Source organism: Maniola jurtina, chromosome 18, assembly GCF_905333055.1.
Source record: "Maniola jurtina chromosome 18, ilManJurt1.1, whole genome shotgun sequence".
Classification (NCBI taxonomy): domain Eukaryota; kingdom Metazoa; phylum Arthropoda; class Insecta; order Lepidoptera; family Nymphalidae; genus Maniola; species Maniola jurtina.
In genome coordinates this window covers 10,335,461-10,357,623 of record NC_060046.1, presented here as the reverse complement: position 1 = coordinate 10,357,623, position 22,163 = coordinate 10,335,461, and the positions used below count along the sequence as shown (strand labels likewise).

The 22,163-nt window shown below is 36.4% G+C and overlaps 1 protein-coding gene and 1 non-coding gene across 2 annotated transcripts; both read left to right on the top strand.

Annotated features, from left to right (window-relative positions):
• The first annotated feature begins 17,081 nt into the window (after positions 1-17,081).
• LOC123874170 (serine protease inhibitor 88Ea-like) lies at positions 17,082-18,598 on the top strand. The gene has a single exon (XM_045919397.1). The coding sequence runs from the start codon at positions 17,083-17,085 to the stop codon at positions 18,283-18,285; it is 1,203 nt and encodes a 400-aa protein (XP_045775353.1). The 5' UTR covers position 17,082; the 3' UTR covers positions 18,286-18,598.
• Positions 18,599-21,011: 2,413 nt separating this feature from the next.
• Trnaa-cgc lies at positions 21,012-21,083 on the top strand. Its single transcript has one exon. It is a non-coding gene; the product is annotated as a tRNA-Ala (tRNA).
• The last annotated feature ends 1,080 nt before the right edge of the window (positions 21,084-22,163 follow it).

Here is a 22,163-nt window from a genome sequence, read left to right as displayed (position 1 = left end):
AACTCTTTGATTTTCCGGGATAAAAAGTACTTAGTAAGTATGTCCGTCCCAGGAATATAAGCTAACTCTGTCCAAACGTCAGAATCGGTTAAACTGTGAAAAGGTAGCAGACAGACAGACATACACGCTTTCGCATTTCTAATTTTATAGTTGTGGATCAGTTGTACGCTTAGTGGCTGATCCTCTCTGACGCAGCAGACATCCCTATACGTCCCGGACCTCACGGTCTCTGTTCGATTCTTGGTTGAGTCAATTTCAAGTCTAAGGTCTTGAGGATAGCATCGGTCGTAGCTAGTCACCACCCGGTAGACAAAGTCATACAAATAAAAGTAGTGTTCTAAAACTGCTACTACTGCTATTTAGGTTTTTAAAAATCCCACGGGAACTCTTAGGTTTTCCGGTTTGTCACGCCGATCCGTTGCTCCTTTGCGGCGTGATTGAAGGACAAACTAATGAACTAACAGACAAACACTTTCAGAGTTAGTTACAGGTAATATGGGTAGTGATTTATTGTTCGATGTTGTACGTAAAGAAAATTTTTCACTCTTGTCAAAAATCCTTTTATTAAATCTTTTAAATTTAACACCCGAAAAAAAACTGATGAAAAAATGATGAAGGCTCTGTTATCACAGGGTTGGAGTGTATGAAGCGTGGAGAGTTTCACCCAAACAAAGCCATTCATTAACGCGGACGCGATCCATCACACGGGTTTTTTACATTTTAATTAGAGAATATACCCTATACTGTCTGTCCATTATACCTAGGTATAGATAAAAGTATGTTTGGCTATAATGGCTATTGTATGCAAAATTTTGTTGTAGGCACCGACGTAGTATTTTACTGTAAATATAGCCAACACTCTCAAATAAAATAAAATCCCAAATTTTACTAACCGGGAATTGAACCCAGGGTCTGCCACTTATAAGACCACAAAAACCAGGGACATCTTCAAGGTATGTATCTTCTTTATAAAAAGAAGCGTAGTTTATAACAACTTAGTAGATAAAACTCAAAAAGTTACCATAAAACCACGGAAGGCATCAAAACGTCAATATAAACACTTAGCGAATTTCTCAGTTAATAAAGTACAAAAAATAAAATAAAAAACAAAGCTAATACACGGGAAGGAGGGTCCGCAGACAGTCATGGCGGTGCGGCGATATTAAAGAACCCATCACGCCACAATGCCTCCATAACAAAACTCTTATTTTCAACTCCTTACTAATCGCGGGGAAAACTTATTTTCCGAGTTCAAGTTCCCGCTATGGTAGAGAGATTCAATACTTCTAAAAATTGCCTATTTAAAATTTGCCCATCAGTAATAAGTCCATAGTAATACTGACGATAAAACTATGCGCTTACTTCTTGTTAGATCGACCTGAAAGATTCTAAAAAGTTGATTCATATGAAATTAAATTACGATAAACTGTTTAAGTGCTACTTAGCTTTTTATAAAAAGTTCTGTAAGCTCGTTCAAAAATAATTCGGAAGAACATTTTATATTCACTAGCATTCTAAGTTTCTATGTTCTTACATTCTAGGGCTTCTTTTTCCATGTTTTTGGTACTAAATAAATAATTGTTACGTCTGTTTTGGCTAAACAGCATCTGCGTGTATAAACAACACAATATCTGCCCGACGACAACGCCACTTCTATTACCTATTCAGAACTCTGTAGGTACATAAAACAGTACCAACTATGTACATACTATCTATGGCAATAACGCCAAAGAAACTGACGAATTTTTGTAACATTATGAATATAACTCGTATCTATTACACCGTCCTTACCAAGAATGCCTCAAGTACAGTGGTTAAAAGACAAAAGGTTCGCCGGTTAGACAGGCGCAGGGTGCAGGGGTGACGAAGGGGAAGGTAATGAAAAACATGGCGTCACACGATTACCGCTCGCGCTTGACTCTCCGCGATTGTTCCAGCTCATCTGACTGGAGACGCTGTTTCACATTCAATGCAGTTGAGGGTGTTATGAATTCAATCTTTTAAAGTCAATCAATTTCGTAAATGAATTGTTTTAACTTGCAGAAAGATTTGTGACATCTTGGGGTTGATGTTACATACAAAAGTGATAAGTAAGTTCACTTCTATGTGAAACATGTTTAAATATTCACTACTAGCTAATGCCCGCAACTTCGTTCGTGTGGATATAGGTTTATAATAACTCGTGGGAAGTTTTTTGATTTTCCGAGATAAAAAAATTGGTTGTCTGTAAAGTTGGTTTACTGACGATAGTTGAACGTGACAACAAAGGCCGATTGTGCTTCTTTGTCGCTCGTTCCGCGCTCTCGCTTGCACTTCAAGCCTTACATGGAACGCCTCAGAGCGAGGTAACGCCGCATGGGTCATGTTTTTTCGTGCGTGCAGCCGGCTCTATCGAATTATAAGATGTTGTCACGTCAAAAGTGCATACTAGGTATTAATCCAGGGCGTAATCTACCTCCATTCCAAATTTCAGCCAAATCCGACCAGTATCTTTTGCGTGAAAGAGTAACAAACATCTATACATGCATCCATACATACCTACAAACTTTCACGTTTATAATATTAGTAGGATAATGGCGACCCTGTACCGACATCTTCATTTAGCAAGAGGTCACCTAATGCTGTGAGGAGACCTCCTTCAGGGTGTCATTGTACACAAGCAGCACAAGATAGGTGTTTTGTGGAAATTTCAAAACAGACTAAGAATTCAATAGTCGACGTTAAGGTATTATTCCTTATAAATTATTGAAGAAAGTGATTATTGTTATTCATGAATATGTGAAGACGGGAGTGTCTTCACATATTCCTGTAACACAGTTTTTATTTCACAGAAGGCAGGGTCTCACATTACTTTGTTACTTGTGATAAAAAACTATCCAATAGTGGACGCATGAACTGATGAATTGGATATGAATCAACGGTAGATCAACGTAACTGGATGTCAAAAGTAATAGAGTTCTTTCGGATAGCGAATGTAAACATAGCGTCTACCTAGAAATCTGAAATGACCATAGGTAGCACTTTCTTAAGTTTTACCTATCTTGTAGTGGCAACTGGCAATACTACAGAGAACCATATTTCACCTCTCGTGAGCACGTGAACAATAGCGCTCGAGTGCACGCAGCCGGCGCTTGCGCATCGCACTGCGATTCATATGTCTTGATACTTTATGGTGAGAAGCTTTATCGTATTTTGCGTTAGCTTTCATATTATTTATCAATAATAAGAAACTATGTTTGAGTATATGTAAACATTAGAAAAGAGACATTTGTATCTTGTACAAAATGATCATCGGAAACTCTCTTGAGTTTGTTATGAAAAATTATACGTTTCAATTTTAGACCTTAATGTTTTTTTTTAAATTATTATTGAGACATGTACCCAGAGGCAAAAGGGATGAGGAGTTCGTGTGCTAGTCCAAAAATCTGATTTGATATTTTAAGGTTATAAAATCAACCTTCTTCAGAAGTGCATTAGAAATCATCATCATCATGATCAACGCATTGCTACTACTGCGCATAGATCTCCTCTCAGAATGAAATAGGTTTAGGCCACAGACCGCCACGCTGGCCCAGTGTGGCCCACTTCACACAACTTTGACAGTATGGAGAACTCTCAGGTATGCGGTTTTTCTTCACTGCAATAGAAATAGGTACTGTTAATTTTATCAAAAGGCAATCTTTGGGTTTCGGGTTGATTGAGATTATGATACCAAAGATAATGGATTAAATTCAGAAGGACCTATCTACCTATTAATATCTAGATTCTAGAACATCAAATATCAAGTCTACTCCACCCACTACACACCAACGCCACTAAATACTACATGATAAACTCACCGACATCTTGCGGTCAATACAAAGTCTTTAAAAACGTCACCATCGTCTTCATATTCCCACGAACGTTAAACAATTGCAAATACACCAAAAACATTGTCCAAATACCAAGACCAATCGAGCGTACTAAAATAACTATACATCTCTAGTACATAAGATTTAAGGTTGATTTTTGCTTGTAAAAAAATATTTTAAGGGGCAAATTATAACTTTGTAGGGTAAAGGGTCCTATTGTAGGCATTGTCTCGGAAGTCCAAACAAGGTTTGTGGCATTATTTCACGTATTGGGGTCACTATTCCTTGCGATTTATTACCCATAACTTGTATTTGGGTGAGTGGGTGACACGTATTAAGCTTGATCGATGCCCAAGATGCCTTTGATCCCGTGTGGGAATTCTGTTAAATACCTTATAATATTTTAGTAGCGGTTTAAATTCGTTTCAAACGATGTTTTTGAATAGGTGGTTATTGTATTCGTCGGCGATTCTTTGACGGTCAGGAATATTATTATTTATTAGTATTACCTCAGAATATGTACATAAAAGTAATTACTAAGGACAGTTTCAATTTTGAACACAAAAAATATGATTCTAAGCTGTAGACTATGTAAGAATGAGAAAAATTGGACAGCCAATGCTGACGTTCGTGGTTTCGTATGCGCAACATTGGACGATTTGGATTTTGGTTTTATCTGAGCTACGACGGTTTGGTGTTCGCTACGCGCTGACGCGCAGCGGAAACCAATTCAGTGTTCTTGGCTTAATAAATCACACTTCACACTTTAATATTATAAAGGCGAAAGTTTGTATGTGTGTGTGTGTGTGTGTGTGTGTGTGTGTGTGTGTGTGTGTGTGTGTGTGTGTGTGTGTGTGTGTGTGTGTGTGTGTGTGTGTGTATGTTTGTTACTCCTTCACGCAAAAACTACTGAACGGATTTGGCTGAAATTTGGAATGGAGATAGATAATTAGCACATAGGCTACTTTTTATCCCGGAAAATCAAAGAGTTCCCACGGGATTTCAAAAAACCTAATTCCACGCGGGCGAAGTCGCGGGCATCGGCTAGTAAGTAATATACCTAGTAAGTTTTACTTCTTCAACCCAAAAATATCAAGGTACGTCAAAAATTGCTAAATGAGACAATAAAGTAGCTGCAATTCACTCCTCTATGGTAGGGGCCAAAAATTATACTCTTTTCAATAAGTGCCTATAATAAATAGGTAGGTACAGTGTACGCATAGATTTAAATTCAATTTGGTACAGAGTTAGCTTATATCTTAGGGAAGGACATAGGCTACTTTTTATCCCGGAAAATAAAAGAGTTCCCACGGAATTCATAAGAAAACCTAAATTCACGCGAACGAAGTCGCGGGCAACATCTAGTAAAGTATATACTTACATTAAGTAGGTATGCATAGTGTGTATAATGTATATGCTGAAACCATAAAATATCCCCCGATCCGTGTCAATTATTCACCGACTATGGCCGAATATTATGCACGCTGATCGAATCACGCGGGGCGTACTCTTTTGCATCTGTCTCTTGTGCATAAAGTTGTACCGCCACAGGAAGATATACCACAATATTATAATATGATATCTTCCCAATCGACCCCAATCCTCGGGTCCGAATGTGCTAAAATGGCCACCTCGGGCCTTAAAAGTGGAGCGTTGGCAGACCCACATTAGATGGGCAGACGACATATTCAAACGGGTCACAGGGAGCCGTTGGATTCAGGCGGCGCAAGATTGTGAAATGAAATAGCAAAAAAGCACTATACACTTCTGCACGAAATCCTCCTGTTATTTATTATCAACAGTTGATCCATTCTGATATTATAAATTGCGAAACTGTGTCTGTCTGTCTGTTTGCAAGCTTCTCACGGCCCAACAGTTTAACCGATTTTGATGAAATTTGGTACAGAATTAGTTACCTGATATGCCAGGGAAGAATATAAGCTACTTAAATCCCGGCAAACCAAAAGGTTACCACAAGATTCTTAAAGGCCCATCCGTTTAACCGATTTATATGAAAGGAACCAGAGGTAGCTTGCATCCCGGAAATCGACACTTTTTGTCCCAGAAAATCAAAGAGTTCCCATAATTTTTTAATAAATTCAAATCCACGCGGATTAAGTCGCGGGCATCATCTAGTAATAAATAACCCGTTACCCTAAGGTTCTTAAAGTGCACCTAATCTGGTCGTATGCGAAAACCTACCGCGCGCATTATCCCAAGAAAACTCCTACTATATTAGGTTTATTAAAGAGTTTTTATTTCTCAGAAGAACAATGTTCACTTAGATATATGAGAATAATTCTAAATATAAATATAGAAAATATTAATTATTAATTAAAATATTAATATTAATTACTGGAAAGATGACACGACCCTTAATAATGAGAAATACAAGAAGACAAGATATGGCAACATAGCACTGGTCTACCAACCTACAATTGAATTCAATCGGTAGCTTGCGGCAGTGGCAATTGATTTCTGTTTGCCCCCTGTAATTGCGACGCGGCAGTTGTTATGTGCCACAGTTTTTTCTACCATTTATAGTTTTAGTGGAATTTTATTCCAAAGAAATGAGTACCCACCAAAAACATTTCATGTAAAATGTTGCCAAGACTCACAAGTTCATAATGCTTTCACTGTTAAAAAGTTATGAGATCTCTAGTAGAGCCAAGCCCCTAGCTGAGCTTAGAATTGCGCTGCCCATGGGACCTATCCCAAGTCCAAAGTATATAGCTCTTAAATGCTCTTGAGTATATCACATTTATAACAATAAAGAACAAATAACTCTACTTACAAGCTCTGATTTTACAAACCCTAAATCTTGGTTAAAAAAGGACGGCTTGGCCGTTTTATGTTCGTGGTACTTTTATCTGATATGACATTTAAGCCCGGAATAGCTTGTGCGACAATCATGAAGTATAATAAAAATTAGTGATTGTCGAACAAACTATTCCTTATGACCTTAATATAATATGTTATGTCATGTAATAGATTCACGAACATTAAACGGCCAAGCCGTACTTTTTTAACCAAGATTTAGGGTTAGTAAAATCAGAGCTTGTAAGTAAAGTTATTTGTTCTTTATTGTTATAAATTTAAATTCAACTCAGATCACAGAATATTACGCGCTACAATAAAATTTAACTCTAAACTCCACAGAATGCGTTTAATTAAAAACACAATACGACGAATAGACAAGATTTCACTTTTGGCTAATAAAGATAAATTTTGTTTGGAATTAAAAAACAGTTTTAGCTCCCTAGATACTACACTATGCGAAGAAGTAAACCTACTATACAATAACATCATCAATAACTTAAAAATAGCTAGCCAAAAAGTTAAAACTGTTAAGAAAAAAGAAAGAAAACTTTCTCATGAAACCAAAATTTTGATAGAGGAGAGACAACAGTTGACTCGAAATACGCCTGAGTACGCTTCAAAAGACAAAATAGTCAAAAGGTGTATACGAAAAGACATAAGAAACTCTAATACGAAAATAGTACAAACAGCTCTTGAAAAAAACACTTCCCTTAGGGCCACCATTCAAGGTATACAGAATAACAAAACTTCAACGCGTTAAAAGATCATAAAGGTTTAAAACAGACAAATAGGTCAAAGATTCTGCATATCAGTACCGAATTTTATAAATCTCTTTATTCCGACTCCAACCATAAATTAATCCCCGTAGATACTATAATAAATCACGATACAAGCTCGATGGACATTGAACCTATTTCAAACTGTGAAGTCCATCGTGCACTCTGTAGTATGAAATATGGTAGGGCCCCCGGAGAAGATGGAATTACTACAGAAGCACTAAGATTAGGTGAGACTGTATTACTTCCACATATAACAAAATTGTTTAATACTATTTTACATTCTGGTAATTTACCTGACCAATTTTGTCACTCAAATATCATTTTACTGCACAAAAAAGGCGACAAAACAGATGTAGGTAATTATCGTCCTATCAGCCTGATATCACATTTATATAAGACATTTATTAAAATAATAGAATATCGAATATCGGGACAGTTAGATAAAAACCAACCTGCTGAACAGGCTGGCTTCCGACGCGGCTTGTCTACCACTGATCATCTCCATACAATAAATCAATTAATTGAAAAACATTTAGAGTTCGACCTTCCACTTTATTTAGCATTCATAGATTACTCAAAGGCATTCGACAGTTTAAAACACTCCAAAATTTTTGAAGCTTTAAATAGCCAAGATATCCCATCCCAATACATTAAAATATTACAGCAAATATATCACAAAAGCACAGCATCCATCAAAATACATTCAACGGGGCCGACTTTCCACATTCAAAAAGGTGTGAAGCAAGGAGATCCACTCTCTCCTAAACTTTTTACTGCAGTTTTAGAGGAGGTGTTCAGGAAATTGGCAGTAAAATGGGTGGGAAAGGGTATCGTCATCGGGGAAAAAAGGCTTTCTAACCTTCGGTTTGCAGACGATATAGTCCTTTTTGCTTCGTCAGCGTCCGAGTTGGGGGCTATGATTGCTGAGCTCAACGAGGTAAGCGTCGGGGTCGGACTTGAGATGAATATGTCAAAGACCAAGCTCATGACAAACAGCACAAAGCGTAGGCTAGAAGTAGAGGGTGCGGAGATTGAATATGTCCATGAATACATATACTTAGGCCAAATAGTCTCTTTTCAGGCGAGACAGGATAAAGAAGTTTCGAGACGCACCGAAAACGCCTGGAAGGGTTATTGGGCCATAAAAGATTTAATGAAGGGAAACCTTTCATTAAATCTAAAACGTAGACTCATGGATATGTGCATTCTTCCCATCCTCACATATGGTGCTCAAACTTGGTCTTTGACGGATCATCAAAAGTCCGCACTGAGAGTTTGCCAGCGGGCAATGGAGCGCAGCATCCTTGGAGTAAAGCTGACAGACCATGTTAAAAACAGCATACTGCGCTCCAAGACGCAGATAACGGATGTGGGAGACAAAGCCGCCAGACTAAAATGGAACTGGGCAGGACATGTTATGCGCATGTCCGATGAACTGTGGGCAAAGACCACAACACAGTGGATGCCACAAAATTTTAAAAGACGTCGAGGCAGGCCGAGGCGTCGCTGGCGAGACGAACTCGATGCCTACATGTCGGCCTGGCCTCAAATTTCTATAGACAGAGACAGGTGGAAGAAAGAAGGGGAGGCCTTTGCCCAACATTGGAACAGTTCGGGCTAATAATAATAATAATAATATTGTTATAAATGTGATATACTCAAGAGCATTTAAGAGCTATATACTTTGGAATTGGGATAGGTCCCATGGGCAGCGCAATTCTAAGCTCAGCTAGGGGCTTGGCTCTACTAGAGATCTCATAACTTTTTAACAGTGAAAGCATTATGAACTTGTGAGTCTTGGCAACATTTTACATGAAATGTTTTTGGTGGGATTTCATTTCTTTTTGGCAGGTGCCCTAGATATTTTTTTTGGATCTATTTTTTGTAGGTACCTACATCATTTTCATGGCCCGCTCTCTATCGTTACCTCTTTTTTTAAAAGCTTTTATTCCACTTGCAATGTATGTAACTATGTTTGTTTGGGTGGAATCTTGCAACTCAATTTTAAAGCAGATATATCAAATTTCAGTCTTTTAGGACTTCAGGAAACACATTTTTTAAATGTACAGACTGGGAAAAGTTTATTTTCCTGTTGTTTGAACGAAATCCCTAGCCTACATACCAAATTTCAGTCTTCTAGGACTTAGGGAAGTACTTTAGAACTTTTGACTAGAGGGGTTTTGAATGGCAATAAATCTGAAACCATAACAGGTAGACAATTGATACTTGGTACGTTTGATAAGTCTGTCAAGGACATATTATCCTGAAAATATCAGCATTCTAGCGATAGACTTTACAAATAATTTGCTTCCCCCATACGTGGGAGTGGAGGGGGAAAATTTTGAATTTCTTAATTTTCCTGTAGTTTGTATGCAATTTCTAGTGTACACACCAAATTTCAGTCTTCTAGGACTTCGGGAAGTACCCTAGAATTACAGACTAGAAGTTTTGACTGTCAATAAATCTGAAACTATAAAAGCTAGACAATTGATACTCGATGCGTTTAATAAATCTGCCCAGGACATCTTATCCTGAAAATATCAGCATTCTAGCGACAGAATTTACAGATTTGCTTCACCCATAAGAGGCGTAGAGGGGGGGCATTTCCAATTTCTTAATTTTCCTGTAGTTTGTAGTCAATTTCTAGTCTACATACCAAATTTCAGTCTTCTAGGACTTCGGGAAGTACCTTAGAGGTTTTGAGTAGAGGTTTTGATGATCATCAGTGAGGGACGAAATCGGCGTATTTTAGGTATCAATAAATCTGTAACCATAAAAGCTAGATATTTGATACTTGGTATATTTGGTAAATTTGCTGAGGACACCTTATACTGAAAATTTCAGCTTTCTAGCGTCATCCAGACCGAAGTTATGACGGGTCGAAAATACGGCGAAACACTTCGAGAAAAAGGTACGTACTACGTAGCGCCCCGGCCGCCGTTTGGCTCGTCTTGGCGGGGGCACTGCCGTGCCCCCTGATCTACTGTCTGTGGTGTCTAGAGACATGCAACAGGCTCAACTAGAGCGACAAAAGCTTTTCTGCAACTTTTTCATATTGCTATAGAACATAATATACCTAGGTTTTATTTTAGAACCACCACAAAACTTTGCTTAAAGTGTATGAGTTACTCGTATTCACTAAGGACTGACTAAGGATTATTAGGTTAAATCTAAGAGAATAAAACACTCTACTGATTATGTTAAACTAAGCCTAACTTTTCAAATTCAACACATTCTTTGAAATTCACAAAAATATCGCGTTTTTTCTTTCTTTCCTATGTAAGGAAATCTGGAAAATATTTAAAAAGCAATACCACAAATTCCCCTAACCATGAGTATTACATACCACAATCATATTCAACTACGGACTAAAACTAAAACTATGCGGAAGGGGAGTCTGCTTTCACCAAAACTCTACCACCAACTCAAAATATTACTACAATATTCAATTGCATTACATACATTTCTCTTTAAGTTAGTTTATTAAATAATCTTGAGTGATAAAACCAGCAATGTATACAATTATAGAGCTTTCCCCAATCATATTCGAAGCTATTATGATAATAGTGCAAAGCTAAAAAATTGATATTTTATTGCGTCCGGGGTCCACTTTTTTGCGATATATTATTCTCTACTCGTCGTTTTCCATTGCAGACGACAATTTATTCTTTTGCCGCCGAAAACTTACGATTTTTTGGGAAAATTCGTCTTTAGTACCCTGTATTACGGGATTTATAGTTATTTTTGTAAAGTTTTGGGGGCAAAAAAGGTTTCGTAGGTTGAGAACGTAGTCACACGCACGGCCGAGTAGTATATCATCTCGTTTGAACAAATGGCAGCCAGTATCTTTTGTGGCGGCGTAATCTAGTAAGAATAAACAGCGGGGTCGGTTTGAGGAATCTGTAAAGGGACTCCATTTGCATTCCACGGGAATTCTTCCGCGAGATGAATCCGCTGATACGGTACAGGTTGAGAGGAAATGGCATAATGGAAAAACAGCTTTGGTGGGGTATAACAATGGGGAGTTAATAATTTGCTGATGAAAAGCAATATAACTGCCTATTTATGTCACAGTTGAACAGAGATTTCCTCTAATAAAAGTCAGAATACAGCATCCCATTATACTAATTTTGATCTCGTTATTCACAATCTTTTCTGCTACGTCATGTAAACCCATTGCTGGTGCACTACAGAGAACTAGTATCCTCTCATAATGAGAAATCACATCAAAATCCATTTAGACTGTTAAATTCCAAAATCGAATTGGAATCATTACTAGGAGAGATTGATTCTAACAACACGCGACCGTCAGAAAAAGTTAAGCTGGTTCCTTGTTCCATGGGTCCTATCCCATTAAGATATTTTTTTAAATCGAATTGAAATTCTAGCGATGGTTTCAAAGTTCAAACCATTCCATGGAATGAAATCGAATATTTCAAATCGGAAACCAATAAGAACTTGTAGTGAGCCCAATTCAGTCCACATTAACAGAGGCATCGGCGCGTGAAATTTGTCGTAAGCAATGTGACATTAGTGTGTTTGTGATTTATTGGAGAATGGCGGGAGACGGGGCACGGGAGCCGCGGATCGTTTTGCTAATAAGAATCGAGTTCTATTGTTTTTAGGGTCGTACCGGAAGGGTACCATGCCAACAGGACCCTAGCCTCCGTCCGTCCCTCCGTCTGTCTGTCAGTGGGTTGTATCTCGTGAAACGTAAAAGGTGAGTTAAAATTTTAACAGTATGTTCATTTCCAAATGATTATTAACAATTTCAAAAGGGCCGTCATGAAAATTAAAAAAAATCAAAACCTTATAATTACTGAATAGGTAAATCTATTCAGTGGTTATATTTATTGTACGATAGTACGAAACCCTTCGTGTGCAAGTCCGACTCTCACTTGACCGGTTTTTAGGGTTCCGTACCTCAAAAGAAAAAAAACAAGTGGAGTGTCATATGAAAGGGCCTTTACCTGTACATCCTAAAACAGACTTTTATTTATTTTTATGTATAATAGTTTTTGATTTATCGTGCAAAATGTTGGAAAAAATACCCGAGTAAGAAACCCTCAGTGCGCGAGTCTGACTCGCACTTGGCCGGTTTTTTTTTTATGATCATGATTCTTATTAGCGAAATAACTAAGAAAACTATATGGCACCTATCTACTCGTCCTAACGGCATATAATAAGTATATTTTCTCAAGCTGTGATATACTAAGCGTGTAGGCAAGTTATAGTAACCGGGCAGGTAATGCGGTAACATTCGTACATCTTCCCTTTTATCTGCTATACCACGGTTCATACGTGGCGACTATGTTTTACTTCATAAAAGATATTTTCTCTATAAAAGATTTTCTATGGAATACACTTATATTACGTGTACTAAAATATTTTAAAACCAAAAATTGGACACCTTTTCTCAAGGTTGATTTAATTTTGTTTATTACAATATAGGTACGTAACTAAGTAAAGGTACCTTAAAAGAAAAAAATGCATAACTTTCGTTTGAATTTCATTCTAGTTAAAATGTTTATTTGACTCTTAGACTACGGGCCCATGTACAAAAATGGATGGGTCATATGAACCACCAGATGACGTATATAGGACGATATAAGAGCATAAAATAATACGATTCAGCACTATGCCGTCACTTGTAAGCTGTCCAACTGAGTGCTGGTGAGAATTCAAAAGTGCAGGTAGAGTGAGTACATTTTGGTCATATATTTTTGTACGGCATTTTTACCATCGATAGATCCATGAAAAATAGTAAGAAAGCGCGCAGTGCCGTAAAAAAATGGTGCGCCACAAAGTCGGTAAATTTTTTGATTTTCTGATAATTTCCGGAGTAAATTTGGTCATTTCATTCTGTACGGCATTAGTTTCATACTGTTTTAATACAGCCTCTAATCCATTATTCCGCAACGCCGTACAAAAATCATGCGACAAGGGGAAAAAATCGAGGGTTGCAACCGCCTCTCTTTCCGTGCTCCAGGGGGTGATTTGAAAAAGAACGGCTTTGGTTCCAAAACATTATCTAGCACTCAAAAGTACTATTAAAAATAATGCCGTCAAAAAATTAGTGTTCATTTGAATGTGTATCAATAATTATCTTAATTTCATGGTATACTTGATTTTTAAAGCTGTAAAATCATTTGACTCTGTACGGCAACTTTTTTTTAACATGATAGTGTAAAATACTATTGTTATATAGTATTGCCGTTCAAAAGAAACTGTTCTAAAAAAAATTATTGAGAAATACGAAAACTGAAATTTTTCAAATTATTGCAAAAGTTTAAATATTCATAGATTAATAAAATATAGCAATTTTCTTCATTCTCCCCTTGTTTTAAATAGTATTAAGATAAATGAATTAGGAAAAAATGATGCCGTACATTTTAATGCAGTCCATATCTTTTAGGCTGATGAAAATGAAACAACTATTTTTTAGATAAATTCGATATATTTAAAGATGATAATACAAAATAAGGTTTTTATTTAAATTAATCAGTATCGGAATCAGCCGCTGAGTTGTTATCGGAGTCAACGTCTTCATCGACGTCCGAATTATCTTCTCTATCATTTTCTGAAACATGAATAAGTTTTTGTCAAAATTAAAGTCTTACGTACAGATTGAAGATGTAAAATGTCCTGGAACTTCCTAGATTTCTCCAATACTTTTAATGGTCTGTTTTTACCCTTCCTATAAAATGCGGGATTGAAGTTGGGTTTTTAGGAATCCCGTGGGAATTCTTTGATTTTCCGAGATAAAAAGTTGCATAAGTCAATTACAGAGACGCAAGCTACTTCGGCACCAAATTTCATACAAATCGGTTAAGCGGATGGGTTTTTGGGAATCCCGTGGGAACTCTTTGATTTTCTGGATAAAAAGTAGCCTATGTCCGTCCCCGGGATATAAGCTAACCCTGTACCAAATTTCGTCAGAATCGGTTAAACTGTTGGGCCGTGAAAAGGTAGCAGACAGACAGACAGACTGACACACTTTCGCATTTATAATATTAGTATGGATTGCATTAAGTACAAATAAACTATCTAAATGCCGTATAAAAAAATATCGTCATAAATTTCACTTTACATTTCGTTCTATGGATTTTTCCTTGAGTTTTTTTCCCCTACAAACCTTTGGACCAACGAAAATGTACGGCATGTAAAAAAATATTATCTATGCATAAAATACTTTCAAAATAAATTAATTTTATGTTGTTTCAAATCACCCCCCGGAGCACGGAAAGAGAGGGAGTTGCAACCCTCGATTTTTTCCCCTTGTCGCATGATATTTGTACGGCGTTGCGGAATAATGGATTAGAGGCTGTATTGAAACAGTATGAAACTAATGCCGTACAGAATGAAATGACCAAATTTACCCCGGAAATTGTCAGAAAATCAAAAAATTTACCGACTTTGTGGCGCACTATTTTTTTACGGCACTGCGCGCTTTCTTACTATTTTTCATGGATCTATTGGTGGTAAAAATGCCGTACAAAAATATATGACCAAAATGTACTCACTCTACCTGCACTTTTGAATTCTCACCAGCACTCAGTTGGACAGCTTACAAGTGACGGCATAGTGCTGAATCGTATTATTTTATGCTCTTATATCGTCCTATATACGTCATCTGGTGGTTCATATGACCCATCCATTTTTGTACATGGGCCCGTAGTCTATCTGTTTAAGTGATCGGTTTCTACTTTCTACCTTGGAATATCTACGGATTTGCATAGTCAAGAAACAAAGAGCTGTTTCATTGTTTTTTAGCACAAATCCACAAGAAATACTAATAAACCATGCAGAGCTTGCTGTACCATGGATTTCCGAAAAAGAGACGCCTTTTTTAATCGTCTTCGTGGTATAATATTATTCTGTCAAAAGGCTCCTATATTGTTATGCCAAAAGGTACCTATATTTTTTACTATCTTAATTAACTAAAACAGACCTTAGCAGCTCCGGACAACTTTACTCATAAATCACAACAATAATTATTGTAAGTGAAGTTAGCTGGGGCTGTCAAGGTGTGTTAATTATGATATTTTGTTTTCAAAATATTTTAATTAACAGAGAGTGTATACTGAGCACTAAGCCCTAATTCGCATGAGTGTTAAAAAAGCCTTGCGTTAAAACCCGGCGTTGCGCTGAACATACAAACTGCGCGATAAAAAAGCGTTGACGTGTGAACTCATTGAACAGATACTTGGGAATGCATATTTTGTTCTATTTAAAACGCTTTTTTAAAGGGCGTTAAAAAAGCTCTCGTGCGAATGAGGCCTAATGGTATGTGGAGAAATATTAATTATTTTCTGTCAAAACTAAGCCCACTATTTTTGTACCGTACTACAGAGTGCAATTCTGAGAGTGTACTCCAATCTACGCTGTAATATCGAATCGTGCACAGCAAGGCGAGCGAGACGGGCATACAATTTCACCAGGAGTGCGATAGAGAGGGGCAACGTCTCGAGATGACCAACGCCAGTTAGGGGTCAGGGGTGAACGCTCTGGGATTCTGGTTCGGCATGAGCCAGAGGCAAGGTTTGGGTAACTGTGCTGGTAATGGGTCATTGTGGCTTACTCGCATGTCAGGTGGCTTTTGATTCGGTCACCTAACTAATAAAGGTACTAATAACTACATAGGTAAACTTCAGAGTCAAAAAATCTAAAAACTTCTAATAAGAGCTTTTTTCTAAAGAATACATATAATAAGTTATCTATTATAGGTTTCTTCTTAAATATATAACAAAGAAAGCTGACTGACTGACTGACTGATCTTTTAATGCAAGCACAGCTCAAACTAGTCGGATCAGGCTGTTTGGCACGCAGATAGCTATTCTGACGTAAAAATCCGCTAAGAAAGGATTTCTAAAAATTCAATCCCTAAGGGGGTAAGGTATCATAATTAAGATAGGATCATAAGGTGGATAGAGATAAGTTCTGAACTTTATATCCATGTTTAAAAAAAATTATCATCATGATCATGTTCAATCCTGGACCTTCTTCTCTCCCCCCCCCCCCCCCCCCGCAATAATAGGTACTTCATGATTCACTTTTAAAAGATGAATAGCCTAAAAAATAAACACCAAACCACAGGAAAAAATCAGTTTTAGGTACACATAATGCTTTGACAACCCCCCACAAAACTGTGATTTTTGACCCAATTTGTGCAACCCTGATACAGGGGTGTCAATACCGCAAGTATAATTATAATTATAAAGTGACGTCTGACGTAACCGGGGGTTCCGACAAGGGGTGCAACAAAGGGCTGTAATCATTTTGATGTGATTTTCACGCATCGCCGCGCAAGGATGTGGTCATAAAGCTTTCCTTGCTACCTATCATTATGTAGGATATACAGACGGACGAAGTCACGCCATACATGTTCATTTTTAGGGTTCCGTACCTCAAAAGGAAGCAGAGTTGGCAAGAAACTCAGCAACTGCTCTTTTTAAAGAACAAAATGTTACATGTAAGTAGATTCATATACATAGGCAATGTCATTATTACACTACTATGTGGGCTGTGGAATCCAAAGCCAACCGATTAATTTTCGCGATAGCAAAAGGTCAAATAGCATGATATCAAAAGTGATAATATAATTATATTTTATAGTATTAATCCCATTCGCGATGCGTTCAGTTGTATTAATTATAATATTTTTAATCGCTGCCTCTTCAGGTGACTCAGATTTCAATTCAAATGTAGCCAAATTTAGCGTCGAGCTGCTATATCGCACCATGCAAGATGCAGGTTGGCAAAGTAGGGTGATGTCACCTTATACTATTTGGTCTTTACTAACAAGCATGGCATATGAAAATTTGGGAGATACGTGGGAAGAAGTTTCGAACGTATTTTTACTAACGAAGAACAGAAGTGAATTCGTAGAAGCGTTCACGAATCTGAGACAATCAGTGTTCCGTGTAAATAATATGGTGTCATGGAATTTCCTTTTTTATGACGAAAATTTTCATATTCACTCAGACAGTATAAGCCGGTTGGAAAATAACTTCGGTTTTATTACTCGGCGTTTTAATTTTAAGGACCAACAAGGCGCAACAGTTTTTCGTTTGCGAATCTTAGAAGAACATCTTATACCGACAATCGGGTGGCATGGTGTATTGAGCATTCAAGATTTCATAAATTCAACGATGATTATCAACAATTTCTCGCAATTTTACGCGGAATGGTCAAATCCGTTTACAAATAAATTAACGCCAGTTTATAATGGACATAGAAATTCAACTGGATATATGACAATAATGTCTGCGAAAGGGCGATTCCGCATCTCTAATTTTGAATCTTTAAAAGCAACTGTGACAGAGTTGCCATACAAAGGTAGAGAATATGGCATGCTCCTCATCAGACCACACAGCGGACATGAAATTCAAGAAGTATTCAATAACCTCAGAAATATCTCATTGAATGACATCTTTGCTAAGCTTCAAAATGACGGCGACGAGTCTGGATGGAATGAGGTTGAGGTAAATTTGCCGTCATTTTCTGATGAAACCAGGATAAACTTAAACAAACCCCTATTTAAAATGGGACTTTCTTCCATGTTCGATGAGAATTCCGCCGATTTCAACAATTTTTCTGAAGATGATATATATATTTCTGAAATCACACACAGAACATCTTTTGTTGTCAATTTTAACAGAACTTACATAATCACAACTACACCCACTTTACTGCCGCCTAGCAAGTCAAAGAGAAACGATTGGACGGTAGTTAAATCAAATGATCCGTTTATTTATCTCATAGTGGTAAAATCCACAGTCACATTACTCTTTGGTGGATCTTATACGGACACCATATTGTATCAACCCTTCTAGGATGAAATATAGCAAAAGCCATTTTTTCAACTTTAATTGATGCTATTTCATTCACTTTAACGAGCTCTATGAATCAGTTCGCGAAAAAACATCTTTTACTAGGTGCCCAAAAAATTTCAGACTAATTCTTGTATTTTTAAGAAAAGTCCGCTTGGGTGGGATATTTAGAGGAGAAAGGTTAATTACCTATACGTATTGTGGAGAAAGAGGTCAATAAATGGGAAATGACTGTGGAGGAGATCAGGACCGAAAAAATATGGTTATAGTGCTACAGGATGATGATGATGATGATGACCTACCTACTCTACGTACATCATAGCTCTTGACAGTTAACTCTAATTCGCACGAGCGTTATATTAAAAAATCGTTGCGTTAAAACCCGGCGTTGCGCTGACAATACAAAGTGTGCGTTAAAAAAGCGTTGACGTGTGAATATATACTTGGGAATTTGTTCTATCATTATTATCATTTTCATATTTATATCATTTATTCTATTTTGAACGCTCTCGTGCGAATGAGGCCTTAGGGAACTTTCAACAAAACGTCGAGGCTTCGACGTCAGGCGTCAAATATTAGTAGGTACATTTGACGCAGGTAGCCTTATGGTAGCCTTATTTTTAACCCCCGACCCAAAAAGAGGGGTGTTATAAGTTTTTTTATTTTTTTATTGGAACACATACAGCATATTTACAATCCCACTTAGCCAATAATTCCTAGATGTTACAGTCGCCCATAAAGTGCTCACTAATAGTCTATACAATCTCAATTCTGTGCGGGAGTTAGTGTTAGTTTGACGTGTGTATCTGTGTATCTGTGTGTCTGTGTATCTGTGTATCTGTGTATCTGTCTGTGGCATCGTAGCGCCTAAACGAATGAACCGATTTTAATTTAGTTTTTTTTGTTTGAAAGGTGGCTTGATCGAGAGTGTTCTTAGCTATAATCTAAAAAAATTGGTTCAGCCGTTTAAGAGTTATCAGCTCTTTTCTAGTTTTCTTGTAGAAAAGAAGGTTAGATAACCGTTAGGTTCATAATATTATGTCAATAGACAAATGTCAAGCTGTCAAGATGGACAAGGATGGACGTTGCCTAAATACGTAATTATTTATTTGAAAATGATGTTTTGGAAAACTCAAATACTTTGGTTCGTCGGGGGTGTTATAAATTTTTAATTTACACTTATTATAAGATTTCCCGTCACCATATTTTAATATTTGACATATTTTCAATTCAGGATCAAACCAAGAGTTCCCTCAATAATTAATTTAAATGAAATCAACCATCGTCAATATTATTGTTTGTCTAATTTTAATCTATCACTATTAAATCAGTGTTTGTTTTAAATCGACAAAACTGCACTGTGATTTATTTCGGCATATCTTTCATCAAAACGGATTTAATATTTTCCCTAATTAAAAGGCCGCACTGCAAAAACATTGGTCTCGATAACGTACCACGTATAGTCTAAGAGACGGGTATAAAAAAAATATTTGGAGTGAGTATTATTAAAAATTGCATACAAGTTAAAAAATGTATTATGTGATCAAATATAGCTGTCATAATAATATCATACCACAAAGCATTCGTTTTTTTTATTCACTTATTTTTTATTATTTTATTTGCAAAAATGCAAGAATTATGCAAACAAAGCATACAATTTTTAATAAAATTATTTTCATTATCATTTTTAGAGTTGGGACTGTCTTGTATATTGATCGAAACTCATTCTACAATTTCTTATTTGTTTTTTTTTTTCACTTTTGTCCCGCGATGTCTTATCAGCGATGAAAAAATAATAACCTACATATTTTATTGATACGCGATGCGATGAAAATGATCCTAGACGTGATATTTTAATTTTTATTAATTTTAATTTTATTTATTTATTTTATTAGGCAACCAAAACAGATTACAATAATGATTCTAGCCTAATTCTTAAATTACTACATTATGACCTTATTGCAATCCTATATGGGCGCACAATATGACCATGGTTTTTAAGGCACGCTTAGTTATTACTTAATATTAATAAACTAAATTTAATATAAACACTTAATACTCGATATAAATAATAATAACCTAAGAATTCAACGAAATAACAATGTGAGTACCAATATTTTTACCATTATTTTTCTAACAATTTTTTTAGATATACCTACTCGCTTTTGCCCGTGACTTTGTCCGCGTGATATAATTTATAACACTCGAGAGTAATGTAGTTATCAATCAATTTTCAGACTGGGATAGTTGGGCAAGTCCAGAGTCCCCTATATACAAACTTACAAACATCTCTATAAAATTAGTATAGAAATAATAGAAAAGCGATCAACAAAACTCTTAATCATCTCTTGAACTATAATCAAGCTTGTTTCAAATAACAAGCGTACGGATTAACTTTAGATGCCATCTAGTGGTGATTATGGGAACTATAAAATGCTGCAAACATTTTTTTCGTAGCAATTTAAAAACGCAGTTATAAAATCACCTTCATCTTAAAATTATTGACTATTTGAATATTTCAAAACTCATATTTAGTGTTTATCAAAAAAATTAATAGTAGTCATTTTTAACAACAATATATATCTCAAAATCAAGGGTATTTTTATTAATTAATTATTGACAAACATTTTATTATTAAGAAAAGAAAAATATTATACCTTTTTCCACATCATGAAATGTTGTAAGTTATTAAATTGTTACTGATCCTGAAATTGGAACCGCTTCGTACCGGGGGTGTAACTCAGTGGTAGAGTGTCTGCTTCGCATGCTGAAAGTCCTGGGTTCAAATCCCAGCACCTCCAAAAGATATTTTTACGTATTTTTTTTTAAATTTGACTTTGATGTAGTGTATTCTGCATCAAAGTCAAAGTTGAATTACTCTCATTTTTAAACAGCATCCTTTTGATTTCTACACAGGTAGGTCATCTTACAATCTCAATATTTTACATGCAGTTTTTATTATTAGTAGGTACAAGAATTTGAAAATATTTACCTATTGGGTACTTAATGGACAATTTGAGAAAGCGGTGATAGCTTTATGGTTCGGGATGGTAAAGTTTTGGGGTCCTATGGGGGTTGGGATTTGATCCTGGGCATGCACTGGTTGCTATGGCACCATTTTCAAATGTAATTTTACTACTTATGAAAAGTTTTTGGCAGGCAGTGGTGTTTTTTATTTTTTTAAATTAAGATTTGCTCCGTGTTTTAAAACAGTTATATCTACTAGGTGAAATAAACCTAGGTACCTAGCGTAGGTATTATGTTTTTTTTTTTCAACGTCAAATTGTAAATTCAACTTTAAGTCGGCTAATAATACTGACTATCTACCTCCGGACATACCGAAAGAAGAAATAAAAATTAATATTTTTGTGATGTATAAATTAAAATAACGGCACAAAACCAGGTGCGCGTCAATCAGTCACAAATCAAAAGCATAACCAGAAAATAAAGTATTTATTAAAATATCGTTGCAGTAATGAGCGTGGCGCGCGCGCGCCGGCTGTCCGCTCTATTGATTCAAGAAATCATTGCTATTATTTTCACGAGCTGTCTGGCGCACCGGATTATAGCACCAGCAAACGAGAGGTCCCGGGTTCCTTTTCGGTTGGTTTTTTTTTTTCTCCCCCTGATTTGAGGCAGAGACCTTGAATATCGTGAATATTTTGATTGAAAAAAATTGGTCGGTTGGAGTAGAACTTCTGTGAATGGGAAATACATTCTACAATACTATCACCGGTTCATTATTATCAAAACGTTTGGGAGATTACATTTAATTAATTCTTTGTAATTTTCGTGTTCAACTAGAAGCGATTCGGCAGAAAAATCCTAAAAGACAGTTCTTGAATCGATCTGATTACTTGTCATTCAATCAATCAATCTGC